Source organism: Ctenopharyngodon idella, chromosome 10 (genome assembly GCF_019924925.1).
Source record: "Ctenopharyngodon idella isolate HZGC_01 chromosome 10, HZGC01, whole genome shotgun sequence".
Classification (NCBI taxonomy): domain Eukaryota; kingdom Metazoa; phylum Chordata; class Actinopteri; order Cypriniformes; family Xenocyprididae; genus Ctenopharyngodon; species Ctenopharyngodon idella.
Window position 1 is genome coordinate 22,132,351 of NC_067229.1, and position 18,143 is coordinate 22,150,493.

Here is an 18,143-nt window from a genome sequence, read left to right on the forward strand (position 1 = left end):
ATCCTTATTCATTAGGGCAGAAATAGTGATCATGTAGAGACCAAAGGTTTTGACTAACACAACACAATAATGACACAAAAATAGTCTAAGACAGTCTAAACATCTTTAATTGTCAGTTATGTATTTATAACAATAAGAAATTATATATGTACACTTTCTCAATTAGTGCATTAAAGACCCCTGAATAAGAAAGGCAATTCAGTAATTTTACAACAGTAAGCTCAAGTGGACACATCATCAGCAGGATCAAATGAAAAAGTTATAAACATAATATTATAGCTCATAAGCAACCATACAAAAGCAAGTTTGTTCATTCATTCAATCTCATAAAGTTTAAGGTCAGTGCATTCAAGTTATTAAATGCTTGTGGCAAAGTACATGGTTGTTATTGCTTCAGAAATACTCAGAGCAGCAAACAAATGGCGTCTTGAATATATTTTCTTTTAGATACATTTACATATTCCATTATCTACTCCAACTAACTTAGGTCCAGTATGATGTAATGAATTATAATACAACTTACCAATGTAATAAACTCTTTTAATCAAATAACACTTTGGTACAACAGTCTTTTTGCATGAGCAACTTCACTGGACAACCACTGTTTAAGACCATTTTAGATTTTGGACTGAATGTGAGATGTTGGAATGATGTTCCAGTTCAAACATTATTACAGTTCTTGTTCAAACAAACATCAAACTAGTGCAAATTAAAGAACCAACAAGAAATGATTTGTCTATTTAAGAACAGGAAACCATACAAACAAAGTGCCATTTTTGGTAGGTGCAAAATGTTAAAGCAAAAAGGCCTTTAATTTAAATGAAAGACCAGCATTGGGCCTCATTTGTGAAACATGAGCAGAAAAAATTTCAGTTGAAATTGTCTGTAAAAGCATTCTCGCAAGTTGACGCATTCAGTTTTATAAGAGCACAAGAAACTTCCGAGTAAATCGTTCATAAAACCCAAGGGATTTTGGAAGAATGTGTTCTTAATTACAGAGCAAAAGAAATTTATGTCTGGATTTTTCTAACAAGCAGAACAAATTTGTATAAATTCTTTAAAAAAAAATAAGCAAGAAAGACTACACATGTGAGCAGAAGAAATTTCTTGCTAAAATATTTGGCGAAACCAAAAACAACTTTCACAGAAAAGATTTTGTGAATGATCAAAAAAAATAAAAAAAATAAAAAATAAAAAAAATCCTGCCTAAATCCCTCACGAAATGGAGGAATGATTTTAGGCACAAGGACATTGAACTTTTGTGCAAAATTGTGCATAAAACCATTCTTACGCAACTTGCTGCATTCAGTACAATTTGACCAAGTTCACCCCAAAAAAATGGTTTTACAAAAGAGCACAACAAACTTCTGTGAAAATCTTTCATTTAACCAAAAGAATTCAGAAGGGATTATAACCAATGAGCAAAACAATGAAATTGCAAAACCAAAAAAGAATTTAAGCAAGTCTAGTTTGTATAAATTCTCTATTTGAATGGGCTTTTCTCCCACGAACCTACTATTTTTACTTACTGGCTAAAATATTCATGAAACCAAAACAACTTATGCAAGAATGGTTTCTGGCTAAAATGTTTGCAAAACTAACATTTATGTAGAAATGGTTTTACGAACAAACAGAACAATTTCTGTCTTAATCGCCCAAATTGTTGTATTCAGTTAAATACATTCAATCGATTCCAGTTGTTTTCACAATTTTTTTCACTTGAATGAGGTCCATTGTTGTATTAAAATTAATTGATCTTTACAATAACAGAAATTAATTTTGCTGTCATTTCACTCAAGGCCTATTGTCTTAAGAGCTTTGATCTTCAACACATTAAGTTTGAACCTGACACTTCTAGAAACCTCTAAGAAAACAAAGGTTGTGCAAGACTTGCTAGAGTTCAGCTGCCCTTCTCCGTCTCTCATCGTTACAAATGAACAGCCATTAATGAGGCACACAACAAGATACATTAATAAATATAACCAACAAAACGTGGACACACAGAAAAACATCAAGACTGTTATTTCATACACATAAAAGTTTATGACTCAACACCCAGTTGATTAAAACGAATTTGATTTTTAAGGACGGAGGCAAGAAGCAAACAAAAACATAGCAGATCATAAAAATCAGTACAATTTTCTAGCTGTAGGCAGCAATCCTTAAAAGTAGAAGCTTATTGTTTGCACATAAAACTCTTTGTAACTTTAATGATTAATTATGCTGCAGTCAGCAGGACTGGGACGGGAATCAAGAAAAGTTCTGCTGAATATCAGTCTCTACATTCATTGTTCCGTTGTGCTCTCATGAAATCTTACTTGTACTATGTGCTAGGTCCCACTTGCCTCGTCCTCCTCTCTGTCCTCCAGCTCCTCCATGTTCTTGCGAGCCATCCGCTCTCTCCTCTCGGCAAGTCTCAGACAGCGAGGACACTCCTTCCCAGCCTTAAAGCAGGTCTTATGATAGCACGCACGACAATCTGCAAAACAAACACACCAACCATTACAACCAAACACAACAAGAAAAAAACAAGAAAAAAAAAAAAGAAAAAAAAAAAACACCGATTCGGAGCATTTTGAAAATAATTTTTAAATACTTGTACGGTGCAAGACAGAAAGATGAACGGACAACCCAAAGACATAAAAAAAAAAAAAAAAAAAAAAAAAAAACATTTTAGCCTAGTTTAATACATGCATAAATAAATAAAAGCAGAAATAAATAATATATATAAATGCATAAATAAATAGATACATAAATAATAACAAATATACAAATAAATACATAAAAATAAGTATAAATAAATGCATAAATACATGCATAAAAATGATCACATTATGAAATAAATGTTTTTCTCCAAAACACGTTGGCCACAATTATTGGCACCCTTTATACTTTTTGCAACCTCTTTTTGCCAAGATAACAGCTCTGAGTCTTCACCTATAATGCCTGATGAGTTTGGAGAACACCTGACAAGAGGTCAGAGACCATTCCTTCATGCAGAGTCTCTACAGATCCTTAAGATTCCCACAGGGTTTCTACAGGTTTCATCAAATCTAATTTAATGCTTTTTAATGCCTTTTTAATGCCAATTTTTTCATTTTTAATGTCATATATATGTCGCTAAATGTCGATAGATGACGACATACGGCAATTAGAATATTCATCATGTCATTGTTGTATTCGCATTCTGCCAAGTGTCAGCCCAACATTTGTTTGCTTCTCTGCTGCTACCCTTTTGCTCACATAATATATTTTAATACAGCCAAATTCCCCATAAAACTTTCATCTATATATTTTTCTGTTTCTCTTGTCAGACAATACGAAATGGTGACTGCGTAAATCGGTCATTCACTTTTACAAGTAAAACAGTTGCTTGTCAGGAAAAAAAATACAAAAATTTTTTTTTTTGTGTGTAAATATAAATTTGTTCTGAAGCAATATCCTTTCAGAATATTGCAGCTTTGACATAATTATGTAAATCTGCATATTTGTGATAGATAACAACTGCATTAAATAATGTTATGGGACTGTGTTAAATATTTTTTGAAAATACAAATAAGAAATGTTGGGGGGAAAATGATACTTTTAAAAATGAAACTAAACCACCAGTAGGTGACAGCAAGTAACCGTCTTAATGAGTGAGTCATTGAGTCATTCATTCAAACGATTCATTCCAATGGATGATTCATTCAAGAATGAGGCAATTGTTTATGAGTGGGTCATTTAATCTTTGACTCAACCGATTCGTTCAAAACGCTGAATCATTCAGTAATGAAAACAAGGCTGAGTGTTGCGCTATGGTACTGCTGTGATCTTTGTTTGAAACTATTTTTGCTGCTAAAATGGAACAAAAACAGTCAATGTTCCTTCTAAAACATAAGTGACTTAATATTAACCTCTTGTTAATTGAACTGTTGCATGAAATCAGTGTCACGTTTTTAATCGTGATGGTAGCCTATTTAGGAAAACAGCATTCTTGGTCGTGTGATTTTGCTTACCAGTATCAAGTTATAAAAACTCCATTTTTAATATTTACCGTAGTATGTTTAACAGAGTTTCTTTTTGTGTGTGCTTCGCTCATGTTTCCATTTCTCCTGGAGATGCTGCGCGAGCCTCAACAGCGCAACCTTGTTACTGTCAGTACATTATACAGCTTATTATTATCCACTATCGATCGCCACTTATACTAAATGTAGTAAAATCAGTCACTCTCACATTTTGGTGATTCCCAAGTTGTTGTTGTTTTTTTGGTATTGACGTTTTAATCAGGTCCTTGTCCAGCCGGGAAAGTAAAATTCTCTTTCACTTGCCCCTTCAAAAAAAATCCACTTATCCCGGACTAATGGACAAGCAATAATGTCGAGCCCTGACATGTTACACCAGCACTAAAATCCTGATTTATAATCGAGACATTGTCTGACAAAAATCACAATACACATAAGATAAAGACATTTGCTGTGATTCTGGATATATGTACAGGTAAAATGATCATTTAGGTTAGAAGCAATAGTATCTATTTTATTTGTTCTCTGACAGAGCGAACAGCCTCAACTGAATGCGCTGCTGAACCAGAGAGGTGCTCCTGCAGCAGGAAAGCAAGATCTCACGCTCGTGCGGTAGTCTAGCTCGGAAGCTAGATCAGGTTAACAAGTTGCTATATTCGTCACAACGCGCTTTCTTAGAAAAAAAGTTGCAAAAACGAGCTGAAAAGTGACTAAGTTGGCAACACTGATGCAGCCTTCCGTCTACAGGTCCCAGCCCGCCGCTGTCCAAACCGGCGTTACGGCAATTACCAAACTGGTTCCGTGTGCGTATCACACCAATGTACATATTTTGCGACAGCAAATCAAAGTTATTAATTATTTAGGCTTTATTCAAAATAAACTTGTAGTATTTTTTTTCTTCAAAACTATCTAAAAAAATTTAATGCCTGTAGAAATAAAATTTAATGCTTTTTAATGACATTTAAGGCCTTAATTTTCGCAAAATCCATTTAATGATTTTTAATGCTTTTTAATGCCCCGCGGATACCCTGTTCCCAGCTCCATGTTGGTGCTTCTTCTCTTCAGTTCACCCACTCATTTTCTTTAGGGTTCAGGTCAGGGGACTGGGATGGCCATGGCTTCATTTTGTGCTCAGTGACACATTTTTGTGTTGGTTTTGATGTTTGTTTTGGATCATTGTCCTGATGGAAGATCCAACCACGGCCCATTAATGGATTGCTAGCAGAAGCGGTCAGGTTTTATTTTTTAACTGTTGGTATTTGATAGAATCCATGATACCATGTATCTGAACAAGATGTTCAGGACCTCCAGCAGAAAAATAGGCCCACAACATTAAAGATCCAGCAGTATATTTAACCGTGGGCATGGGGTACTTTTTATCCATGTGTGCACCAAACCCATCTGATGGGTTTGCTGCCAAAAAGCTCGTTTTAGTTTCATCTGACCATAGAAGCCGGTCCCGTTTGAAGCTCCAGTCTTGTCTGACAACTGAATATGCTGGAGATTGTTTCTGGATGAGAGCAGAGGATTTTTCTTGAAACCCTCCCGAACAACTTGTGGGGATGTAGGTGCTGTTTGATAATTTTTTTTTAGGCTTTTTGAGACCCAAGACTCAACTAATCTCTGCAATTCTCCAGCTGTGATCCTTGGAGAGTCTTTGGCCACTCAAACTTTCCTCCTCACCGCGCATTAGAACGATTTAGACAGACGTCCTCTTCCAGGCAGATTTGTAACATCTTTAGTTGATTGGAACTTCTTAATTATTGCCGTGATAGTGGAAATGGGGATTTTCAATGCTTTAGCTATTTTCTTACAGCCACTTTCTATTTTGTGAAGCTCAACAATCTTTTGCTGCACATCAGAACTATATTATTTGGTTTTACTCATTGTGATGAATGATTATGGGAATTTGACCTTTGTGTTTCCTCATGTTTATACTCCTGTGGAACAGGAAGTCATGGCTGGACAATTTCATGTTCTTGATCACCCTGGTGTGCTAAAACAATGTAAATATGAATGGGAATATACTGCAGAGATATTTTACTCATAAAAAATTCTAGGGGTGCCAATAATTGTGGCCAACATGTTTTGGAGAAAAACATTTATTTCATAATGTGATTTCCCCCCCCACTTTCAATTATTTTCCTTCAATGAAAGGTTAGATTTTTGCTAATTTTATGAATTAAAGATCAAAAGGATAAACAATGCAGATTTATTTTTACAGTTATCCTTGATCATATTTACCAAGGGTGCCAATAATTCTGACCAACACTGTAATATATATATATATATATATAAAAATTGTATAAATAAATGTATAAATAAATAAATAAATTTATATATAAATTAATACATGTGAAAATAAATAAATGCAAAAATGAATGAATGAATGAATGAATGAATAGAAGCTCACCATCACAACGTATGCACTTGCTGAGCTCGTAGGGGAAGATAATATCTTTGTCATTTCCACAGAACTCGCAAATGAAGCCCTTGGCCTGGCAGAGCTGTGGGAGAATGACAGGATAAGAATAACGAATAAACCTGATCATCTGGAACTGATCGACTGCACATCTAGACAATGATATATCAATTCCCCACTTCAGATGCCTAGAGAAATGAAAAGTTATTTAACTCCTATAAGCAGTAATTTCTCACCATGCAGTCTGTGACATGGCTGGAGCCGAGGCGGAGCAGGTCGCGTAGCTTTGGGGCCAGACTGCCGCTACGTACAGCGGTGAGGTCGTTGAGAGAGAAGAGGTGAAAGTCTTCAGTCAGATGTCCAGGAAGTGTGTCAAACTGATCCAGCACCCTGTCAACAGAGAGGAGACTTGTAAATCAATGTAATGTGTTCTTCATGGTGTTTCAAAAAAATGCAGGAAAAACACTTACTCCTTAGCCAAACGACAAGTTTTTAAGAGATTCTTCATGTGGTTTAACTGTTCCCTCAATGCCTGTAATAGAACATTTTTCACATGAAAAATACAAATAAAATAAAATGTCCCTACAAAACATTAAATATTACATTTATAACAAAGGTTTTTTTTAAAAAGCTCTCTTCTTAGCTTACCAAGTCTGCATTTATTTGTTTGTAAGTACAGTAAGTTATTCATTTAAAAGAACTGTTTTCTATGCAAATATATATTGTAAAATGTAATATATTCCTGTGATCAAAGCTGAATTTCCAGCATCATTACTCCAGTCTTCAGTGTCACATGATCATTCAGAAATCAGATCATTTAGCAGACGCTTTTATCCAAAGCGACTTACAAATGAGGAGAACAATAGAAGCAATCAAAATCAACTGGTTTGCTGCTCAAGAAACATTTCTTATTATTATGGAAAGTGTGATACATTTTTATCAGGATTCTTTGAATACAAAGTTTGAAAGAAATTACAAAATATATTACATTTTATTACATATTTTTATATATTATATTATTTATATTTCATGTTATATATCTTATTGTATTACTATATTATATTTTTTAATAGTTTATATTCTATTATTTATTTATTTATTAATATTTATTTATTATTATTCATTATTATTATTATTATTATTATTATTATTATAATAATAATAATAATAATAATAATATGTATTATTATTTTTACTACATTTTGAACAAAATAGTTTCCAAATGATACAATTCATTAAATCAATGTATCCATTTTTAGTGTTGAGCAAAAATGCTACTTTAAAATGAAGACATGGTAACGCTTGTGTTCTTATTACATGTAGTTACTATAGTAATAACTATAAATTATGCATAATTACACACAACTAACCCTAAACCAACCCCTATTCCTAACCCTATTCGTACAGTAAGTATATGTTGTTATTGATATTACTTATGAATTAATATTTAAGATAACAATTAATATTACTCAGTACATAAATGTGTAATTACACTGTAACAAGGACACCTTAAAACAAAGTGTAACCGAAGATACAATCATGTTCATGTGACGTACGCGCACTGTCTCCAGGGCTTTGACCTTCTTGTAAAGGCTGCTGTTGATGTCGTTTGGGTTGAAGAGCGGGTCTCCTGAGATCTTGGCCAGTAAGTCCCGGGAAAAGTTGCTGACGTAGCTTTTACTGAAGTCCCACTTTCTAAGGATCTTTCCTGGCACTACGGCCTGTGCGTTTTCATGACAGCACTGGCAAAAGTACCGGCCCAGATACTCACAGTACCTCAGCCTCCTTATATAGTCTATTACAAAGAGAAAGTACTCAAGTAAACTTACATGTTCAAGTAAAGCAAGTTGTTTTTATTGTGCATATGTGTTTTGTACCTGGATCGATGCGAATGCCACAGCCAGCACAGCGGTAGTTCTGTTTCGCTACCACCACTTTCCTCCTAATAGGATCAATGAAGAGATTTACAAGCTATAGAATCATGTAATAAAGTGAATGAAACTGAATATTGATGGTGATGGTCTTACTTTGGAGGAGGGTGAATGTTGAAGATGATCTGTGGTCTAGGAGGAGCCCACTCCAAGTTTCCTCGGACCCGGATGCGTAATTTGTAAATGTCTGCGTGTTCGCCATCATCCGGTGAAATAGGAAGAGAATCTGGCATTGGAAGAAGCTGTAAAACAGAAAAAAATCATGCTAAAATTGGCAGAAATGCAAACATTTTGTATTAAAAATCAAAATTTAAGGTTGCTTAAAAAATGCACTCACTTGCCCTCTGTGTGACAATACAGTCAAATTTTTTGCTTTTTTTTGCCGTTGTTTTAATAGAAAAACAACGTCATTTGGAATTATTGGAATTACTATTAAGAATTTCACCATTTTAATTTTTGAGAGATGTTTCTTGTTTTACCAGTTTTCTTATGTAGAGAGTGTGTTCATTTATATGAAAAATAGCCTATAATAAATCAGGTAACTGGATGAGGTAAAATAAACCATGCGTTTGTGCTTAAAGGTGAAAGTGCAATAATTCTGATGAAATGTAAAAATAGATTTCTATCATTGTGATTGTAATTTTGAGCAAAATAGGTTAATAGTGATTGTCTGTTTAACCATATGCAGCATGACAAAGAAGTTTAAGTGACTAAAACTAGACTAAAACAAGCAAATTGTTTTACCCCATCATGGGAAATCTTTTAAAAGGACAAAGACATCGCTTTCCTCAGTGAACATTCAAACTGATTTTTATAATGGATATAGATACTATGGAAATAAAATATGATATTAAATATTAAATGTAATATTATGGACATCGACCTGAAGAATGAATGCTATATCAGATGCAGATAATACACTCGTTTAGCCAATCTCTCTCTCATAATACCATAATACTCTACATAATACAATAAGCTTCAATGAAGCGACTCAGTGTTTCTAAAGTGACGTTTTAGAATTAGTAACGGAGGCTTGGGCTCAACTGTTAAACTGTCAACTTGAGATTTGATTCCGTGGTGGAAGGAAGTAGTTCTGTATAAAAATTTACTCACTCTGTACTATTTACTCACTCGTGCAGTCGAACTGTTGTATAAACGCATTATCACACATGTAGCCGTGCGATATTGCTGTGTATTATTATTATTATAATTTCACAATTCTGATTTTTTTCAAGCAATTACAAGTTTAAATATCACAATTTGGACTGTTTCTGAGAAATTCACAATTAAACTTTTTTCTCGCAATTGTGAGTTTATATCTTGCAAATCTGATTTTTTCCTCAGAATTGTGAATTATAAACTCGGAATTGCAAGCTATAAAATCAAAATTGCAATATTTAAACTGGCAATTGCAAGAAAAACAAAGTCAAAATTGTGAGATAAAAAGTCACAATTACCTTTTTTATTTTTTGTTGGGGGAAACAAGCTTCCATAATCTTGCCTTGATAGCATGATAAATTAATAAATAAACCATTATTTTCCAATATTATCAGCCATTAACCATTAACTCTTTACCTACCAGTGTTTTTAAGTTGATCATTTTTGATCATTTTCACAAAACTTTCATGACGCCCAGAACATTTTGTTGTATGAATATCTGAACATCCAAACAATCAAAAGAAAGAACAGAGCCTCTGCTTTAAAAAAAAAAAAAAAAAGCATTCTTTTTTATCAACACTTGAATGTGGATAAGTTTAATAAAAAATTATTACAAATATTATTAAAAAATTATTAAAAAAAATAAATACTACTACACAACGTGTAGTACACAATGCTTTTATCGCTTGTTTCTGCTTCTTCTTCACCTGTGTTTTGCATAAGAAGTTGTGTAATAGCGCTCCTTACCGTATAACAGTGAAAACATGGAAAGCTGGAAAATTACGTCAATGGCGGGGAAAGAGTTAAAAAAAAAAGCCCTTCTCAGTTGAACACTAGTCCAGATAACTTTACACAAGGAAGCTGATGCCAGAGTCGTAAATTGCATTCATGTATTTGCATAGAGTATGTTTCAGGCCTAAGGATGTAAATATAGGTACTTTTTGAGGGGCATCATGCTCTGGAACCAGCCAGTCAAGCTCCGAGGCAGCGGGCAGCTGCATGCCTTCAAACTGCCTGAGGAGACCCATAGCCACAGACTCTGCCGAATTGGACTGTAGCATGGATGGAGAGCTGTGCAGAGAGACATCACAGCAGATCAGTAGATACCATTTGCAATTCAAAACTAATGGACTTCCTGAGCACAAAAAGATCAGTCAGTAGCTATGTTTCCATCCAAAGTTGCGAATTTAACTAATGCGCAAAATTGGAATATTGCATAAAACATTTGCGAACAAAAAAAGCAGCGTTTCTATCCAGTGAGCTGAAGAGAACAAAATCATCATTTCCTGATAAACTGGCACTAAATATCAGAAATATATAAGAAAAATGGAAGTTGCTGCAGTAGGAGGGGCCACTGTATATAATAATTTTCATATATAATAAATTACTTAGGCCTCAGAGCGCACAGATGAAACTCAATAAGCACGGTCATGTTTACTTGCTTTTAGGCTTGCTGCAATAGTCGGTGTTACTGGTGTTCAGCAGCAACACCGGTTACGTCACTTGCCCACCGCGGCACTGTCGTTTTGATTTTTTTATAGTAATAAAAATAATTTAGTTCAATTAGAAAACAGACACTACAATTAAAAACTGAATGCGTCTGTCGCAGCACAGTCCAGCAGCAGGAGTCAGATTTCGTTTATCAAGAAAGTTAGGAGCTGACTGACAAGATGATGGCGGAAGATTTTTGGATTTTCCAGTATTTTGGATTTAAGTCACGACCCTATTTGCTTTCTGAGACGGATGCCTGCTGTTTGGGAACACAGTCATATAAGACAGTTCTGGGATAATACCAAACCACTTTGATGACAGACTTTGCTTAGGCTTTTCAGAATGAACAAAACAGCATTTCAGATGCTGTCACATGACTTTCTCACATCAATGAATTTATTCTGAAAATTTTTATTCTGAAAATTTCCAGCATAGTTTATGCGCATGTTTTCTTATCGGACAAAAAAAATTAATCCGACTTAATTGAGCGCAAAAGTTTGTGCACATTTTTAAAATTTATACACATCCTGGCGTTTCTACCCAACAATTTTTAATGTGACATCCCAAAAAGCACATAAAATAGGTGGATGGAAATATAGCTAATGATGCCCTAACAAAAAGACAATAAAAATGGTGTCTCTTCAAATTCAGAATCACAGAGAGATTTCAGGAAGTGCTTACATGGAGTCTGAGCTGAGGAAGGATCTGCTGCTGGAAGCACTGCGTTTGATGTCTGCATCTGAGAACAATGAGAAGAAACAGTTAATGCTTCCTCCAATAACTGATTTACAAGAAGAGCTGTGTACCAGTAATAGACTAATACACCGGTCAGTATTTGGCTTTTTTTAATATTATTTTTATATTATTAAGATGTGCATGCATGGCAAAAATATTTGTCCATAAAACATTTAGAGAAATTTGAATAAATATTGTGTAAATGTTTATCACACAATAAATATATTTTTAAAAGATTTTGAATATATAAGGGGCCAGATAAAAAACTATATAAATTCTGAATATATATTTATAATATTTTATAAAAAGTCTTAGGCCCGTTGGTATTTTCAGTCCTAAAAAATGGAAAGCCAGTTATTTATATATTTTGCTGTAGTGTGTCAGTAGGAAATATCAGTTCACATTTCCAAACATTCCTTTTGCCATTAATTGTAATAATCCAGTGAGATTTTTGCATGCACAAGGAGTCTGACAACAGCCGGTGCTCCACACGGAGATCTGATCTCAACATCATCGAGTCCATCTGTGGTTACATGAAGAAACAGAAAAAACTGAGACAGACTAAATCCAGAAGAACTGCGATCCAGAAGAACGTCTCCAATACGCTTGAAGAAACCTTCCTGCAAAGCTACCTGAAAATTGATGCGCAAGTGTACCTGGACAAAAGCTGTTTTAAATGGTGGTCACACCAAATCTTGATTTTATTTAATAGAAGTTAATTGATAAATAAAATCTATTTATGACAGTATTTTTGAAAGCATCCTCACTTTACAGCATTTTTACACAAGTGCCTAAAATTCTTCACAGTACTGCATTTTGCAGAAAGGTTTCTTCAAATGTCTTGGAGACACGGCCAGTTCTTCTGGATTTAGTTTGTCTCAGTTTCATCTGTTTCTTCATGTAATCATAGATGGATTCAGTGATGGTAAGATCAGATCTCTGTGTGGAGCACTGACTGTTGTCAGACTCCTTATATAAAATCTCACTGGATTATTACAATTAATGGCAAAATAAATGTTTGGAAATGTGAACTGATTTTTCCTACTGATACACTACAACAAAAGATATAAATAACGGGGAGAAAATACTGACGTGCCTAAGACTTTTGCACAGTAGTGTGTGTATGTGTGTATATAATTTATGTAATGATAAATAATAATTATTATTATAATTGTTACAGTTTCTGGTAAAACTATGCAAAGGGTCGATCAGTTTTCATTTCCTAAATGCCCCATGTCCAAAAATTACATAACAAAATGGTATCAATCTCAATAACCATAAAGACAGAGAGGTCATTCATGGTATTGGCTATGAATAAAAGCATTAAGATAAGAAAACTACAGATTTAATAATTAATATTAACAAAAAATGATTCACCCACATGATTACATTCATTCTCATCATCTTATCATTCTGCAGTTAGGAGTGCTAAAGGTTGCAGGTTTATTAGTTAGTGCCATAAATCAAAGACAGCAAGCAGCAACATGGCAAACAAAAGGCTTACTGTATATGACATGCATACGGGATGAGGGGTGATGAACAAGCAAAGTGATGAACAAGCAAAAAAGCAGGAACAGCCACCAACTACTGCTGTGGAAGTCTAAACCATCTGACTGCTCTGAGCCCACTGGCATAGTCTATCATTTATCAAGCAGCAAAGCTGTAAGACTGAACACATGGCTTCCCTTTGGCCCCCGTCTGTCTCTAGTACCTGAGAAGAGGGACGCGAGTGACAGGGACAGGCCGCTCTGAGACACCGCCAGGAGGGACTGACCATCATTGCCATCTGAGAGACACAGACCAGAGACTGAGCCGCTCAACCAGATGGCTGCATTTTTGGTGTTGTACAATTTATCAAGACAGCATCTAAACTGGCCACATTTACTTTTACTCATCAATGCAGAAACTGCACATTGTTCAAAAGACAATGTAAAAACATAGTTATACAATGTTAAAAAAAAAAAAAAAAAAAAAAAATTATATATATATATATTTTAAATATAAAAAGAAGTCTCTTTTGCTCACCAAGGCTGTTTGATCACAAATTCAGAAAAAAAAAAAAAACATTTATATTGTTAAATATTAATACAATTTAAAATAACCATTTTCTATGTGAATATAGTATGTATACAAATGTAATTTATTCCTGTGATCAAAGCTGAATTTTCAGCATCACTGCTACAGTCTTCAGTGTCACATAATTCTTCAGAAATCATTCTAATATGCTGATTTGATGCTCAAGAACCATTTCTGATTATCATCAATGTTAAAAACAGTTGTGCTGCTTAATATTTTTGTGGAAACCATGATACATTTTGTTTCGGGATATTTCAATGAATAGTAAGTTCAAAAGAACAGCACTTATTTGAAGATTTTTGTAACATTATAGCATCATCGTCAACTTCATCTTTGCAGCCGACACTGACTCAGAAAATACTAGTTTATTCAATTTTTCCTGACACATTCATAATCATTACTTTTGCCTGTGCTTTGCACCAAGCTTTATGCATGCGCTTGAGCGCAGAACAGGCTATATTACACCTATATACTGTATTTTAAATGTTCATTATGGTTTAGTATTCTCCTCAGTATATATTTAAGTAATTAAATTAATATAAACGTGCGATAAGTCGACTAATGGCTTAAATGAATGACTACAAGTAGACTAGAAAAATCTTCAGTTGGGGGCAACCCTAAAAATACGTCACATTATTTCCATATTAAAAGTGTTGCAAATGTCCTTTGCAGTACTTTTTTACATCTATAAATGTGACATTTCCAAGTGCCAAGGATATTTAATGATAAAGATTTGATTTCATCCACCCAGAGCTGAAGTAAACATCTCACCTCCTGTAACATCTACACCCACATTTGAGGCTTTTTGTATTTGAAAGCGAGTTAAAGTAAATGGTGTCAATTTGATTCTACGTTGACTTGCGCACTTAAGCATATAACACCTGCAATGACTATTCTGCTCTTTCCTGCTGAAACACAAACAAATCAAGAAGAACTTGATTCAGTTACAAATTAGGAATTAAAAATTAGCATAATCAGTGAGAAACTGGTAATGATTTTATGAGGCCAACATACTTCTCATCACATGACATTATGGGTAATGAAGGCAATCGTGAGGATGATTATATGATCACAAGCGGGAATGAAGGCATCACATTTAGAGATGCATTTGTTCGGTTTAGAGTTCCTACCTAGAAGCTCAATGTCCTCCACTTCTCTATCCGAGCCAGAGTCAGAGGCATGAAAGGAATCCTGGGAGCTCCTCTGTGAGCCCCCACTATCAACAGATGGGACCTCTGTGGGGAAAAAATATTATGAATATATTAGGGCTTTTCACACTGCGCTTAACCCTGGGTTATTATTGTTGTTTTAAACCCTGCTTTAAACCCCGGGTAAAGGAAGGTTTCACACTTGTAATTTAGAAGCAGGGTTAGCACCACTTTTTACCTGGGGTTATGAAACCCAGTAGTTTAAACAGTAGTTTCAGCGTTTGTCAAATGGTTACCTTTATAGTGCAAGAAGTCCATTCTAGATAAACTTGATAGTACAATATGCAATATATAATACGAGGATGGGCAATGCTAGAGACTTTATGTAAATATATCGCATTCATTGTTCATCTAATCAGTGAGACTGAGACCGCAAATATGCAAATAAAGACATTAACCCAGGGTTTAGGAGTATACAGTGTGAAACGGCAAGGCAAAAAAAACACCTTCCGTATTCAACGTACGTAGAAAGTGTAAACTGGCGTACCGTCAGTTACACTTTTTCCGTAAGTTGAATAGGGAAGACGTAGCGTAAGCTTTTTGAACTGCAAGAGTTTTACATTTTCTTTGAACTTTGAATACGGAAGGCAGTCTAGCGGAAGCTAGATATTTTACTTCATAACTTGTTAAATATGGATTTTTTTTTTTTACACAAATGCATCGCTTCGCCTCAGAAGGCCTTTATTAACCCCCTGGAGCCATGTGGAGTACACGTTTATGATGGATGGAAGTACTTTCTTCAGCTCATACTCGTGACCCCTGTTCACTGCCATTATAAAGCTCGGATGCGCCAGGATATTTATTAATATTTCTCTGATTGCGTTCATCAGAAAGAAGAAATTCATATACACTTAGGATGGCTTGAGGCTGAGTAAAGCTTAGGCTAATTTTAATTTAAAAGTGAACTAATCCTTTAACTGTGACGTCTGATTCCAAATGGGTCTATGCGAAGAATGAACTGGTGTTACGTCATTGCGAATAAAATCAGGCCAAAATGACATTTGTTTATTTCAGGAGTTTGAAACAGCTTGCCAAAGCAAACTTTCTGGGACAACTTCTCTCTGGCTGGTAAACACCTCTGAACTACAATTGTGGTAATGATGTAATAGGTAGGTGTGGCTCTGAAGCTCTGCCTTCTTTGACGTGGAAATCTCCGGTTCATTTCTTCAGTTCGTCAGGCACAAGTAAAAACATGAACACACTGGAGAGCTGCTTTATAGTAGAAACTGAAGTTGTAATTCTAATTGAAAGAGACATTGACAGTTTTTTCATGTTTAATACTTTAAAGCTGCTGCTATAAAAAATCTGTTGTATAAAGTACTATATAAATAAAAATGACGTGACTTGAGTGGAGTGCTGAATTGCAGTGCAAACATATCCACAACTCTATGATCAGATGCTTTCTTAACTGCTGTTTTTTTCACCGCTGTTAATTTTGTTTATTTTGCTTATTTAGTGAGAGTAAAGCGCGCAACACATATTTACATATTAATCTAGACATCACTCTCAGCAGCGCGGACGGTGTTGGGATGTTTGCTAAAAATTAATCACTTCAAAAGGCATTTCCAACTTAATTTTAACCCTGAGCAAAGAATGAAAAAGAACTTCGCCGAGAGTATATCGGGGCCTTAAACATCTCATCTTACGATTATTAGAGGAAACCGGTGGCTTCTGCCGCGTTCGCCGTATCTGCAGTCTGCGCAGGCGGATTTTCTGTTTAAGCTGCTGGATTTCTGAGTCACTGTCGCCGTCTTCCTCAGCATCCTCTGCTGGCCTGCGCATGTTACACTTCATCAGCTCGATGGCCGCTATCAGGGACTCAGAGATGCTGAAGTGGGCGTTTTCCTGCAGTGAGGGGATATGAATGCGAGTTATGAAAAACACATAACATAAGAAAGAAAGATACTGACCGCAGTGAGGAGTTTGTGCTTGCCTTTTCCAGATCAGCACAGCTGCCGAAGTCCTGCTCGGAGAGGTAGCTGATCAGACTCTGACCCTCGGACGGTCTGCGGAACAATCCGTCCGGGACGCTGTTGTACTGGCTGTTGTCTGCAAGTACACATAAAGGCATGTTTAACAACCTGTACCTGTCAGGTTAAACTAGAAATTATTGTAATTCATGAATGCTTTGGAATACAGACCTACTGTAAATGTAATGAACTAAACATTTTTTTATTTTATACAAAATTTTAAAAAAAATAATTAAACCTCAAAAGTTGCTTAAAAATCAAAGCCATATGTCTAACCAAGTGGTGATATCATAAAAATTGAGCCCACTAAAAGGTTTTAAAGTACCGTATCCATGATAGCACAAATGTCCAAATTTGAGTGTTTAAGCTTTCAAATGATACCTAATTTATGATTACTAAAATATGTGATAGGGGAAAAAAAGGCAATAAAGAAGCATGTTAAAACATATTCTTAAAAATTTACTCTTTGTATTCATGCTGGTTTCATATGGTTCTGAAAATCTTATAAAAATTCACCAAGTAATTGTAATAATTGTTCATATATTTTTTCCCCGTTTTGGGGCAATTTAACATATATTGTTCAACAATATCAACTGTAAATATTCAAACGGTTTCATAGTGGTGTCGTTTTTTATATTGTCTGATTTTCTATTTTATTATTTACTAGTCATAATCAACAACTGTCTTTTGTCATATTCTTTCTAGTCTCTTTGAAATACTGGTATTGCAATCTTATTAAACATTACAACAGCAGCAGCAGTTTATCTGTAACCCTGGTAAGCAGAAATTTTTATTCTAACCCTTTAATAAGCCGATTTTGCTTCCCTGTTTGCGATCAGATAATTTTAAGCTGTTAAACGGCGGAAAAGTTTTCAGTCCAATGATCCAGTAAGCGAATTCTTTCAAACAATCAGTCCAAAACAGTGCTAATGTAAAGAAAACCAGGCTGATTACATCAGAGATGGCAGAGAGAATAGAGAGTCACATTCACATTTTCAGGGAATCATTCATTCCTGTGTCTGCTCTCTATCATATTCTGTGATTGTTTCTGAAGAGTCCAAGTCCTCACGCATCACGCTGTGTGAAATACAGACTGAGCGGAACACTGCTGTATTATTCCAGAATTATTAATCAAGAAATCGCACCAC

At 35.0% G+C, this 18,143-nt stretch overlaps 1 protein-coding gene across 3 annotated transcripts in view; it reads right to left on the reverse strand.

The window, feature by feature from the left end:
* Nucleotides 1–89: 89 nt before the first annotated feature.
* The window catches only part of rubcn (rubicon autophagy regulator), a 28,584-nt gene continuing 10,530 nt past the window's right edge, over nt 90–18,143 (reverse strand). For 2 of the 3 annotated variants that reach the window (XM_051909654.1, XM_051909653.1), the window contains 13 exons: nt 16,959–17,074; nt 16,672–16,870; nt 14,948–15,052; nt 13,453–13,527; nt 11,688–11,745; nt 10,454–10,586; nt 8,454–8,599; nt 8,304–8,368; nt 7,983–8,221; nt 6,897–6,958; nt 6,663–6,816; nt 6,418–6,511; nt 90–2,479 (listed from right to left, as the gene is read on the reverse strand). In XM_051909654.1, the coding sequence (XP_051765614.1) occupies nt 2,331–2,479; nt 6,418–6,511; nt 6,663–6,816; nt 6,897–6,958; nt 7,983–8,221; nt 8,304–8,368; nt 8,454–8,599; nt 10,454–10,586; nt 11,688–11,745; nt 13,453–13,527; nt 14,948–15,052; nt 16,672–16,870; nt 16,959–17,074 (1,595 nt within the window). In that variant the 3' untranslated portion in view covers nt 90–2,330. The remainder of the gene's footprint in view (nt 2,480–6,417; nt 6,512–6,662; nt 6,817–6,896; nt 6,959–7,982; nt 8,222–8,303; nt 8,369–8,453; nt 8,600–10,453; nt 10,587–11,687; nt 11,746–13,452; nt 13,528–14,947; nt 15,053–16,671; nt 16,871–16,958; nt 17,075–18,143) is intronic. The other variant, XM_051909655.1, reaches the window with a different exon arrangement.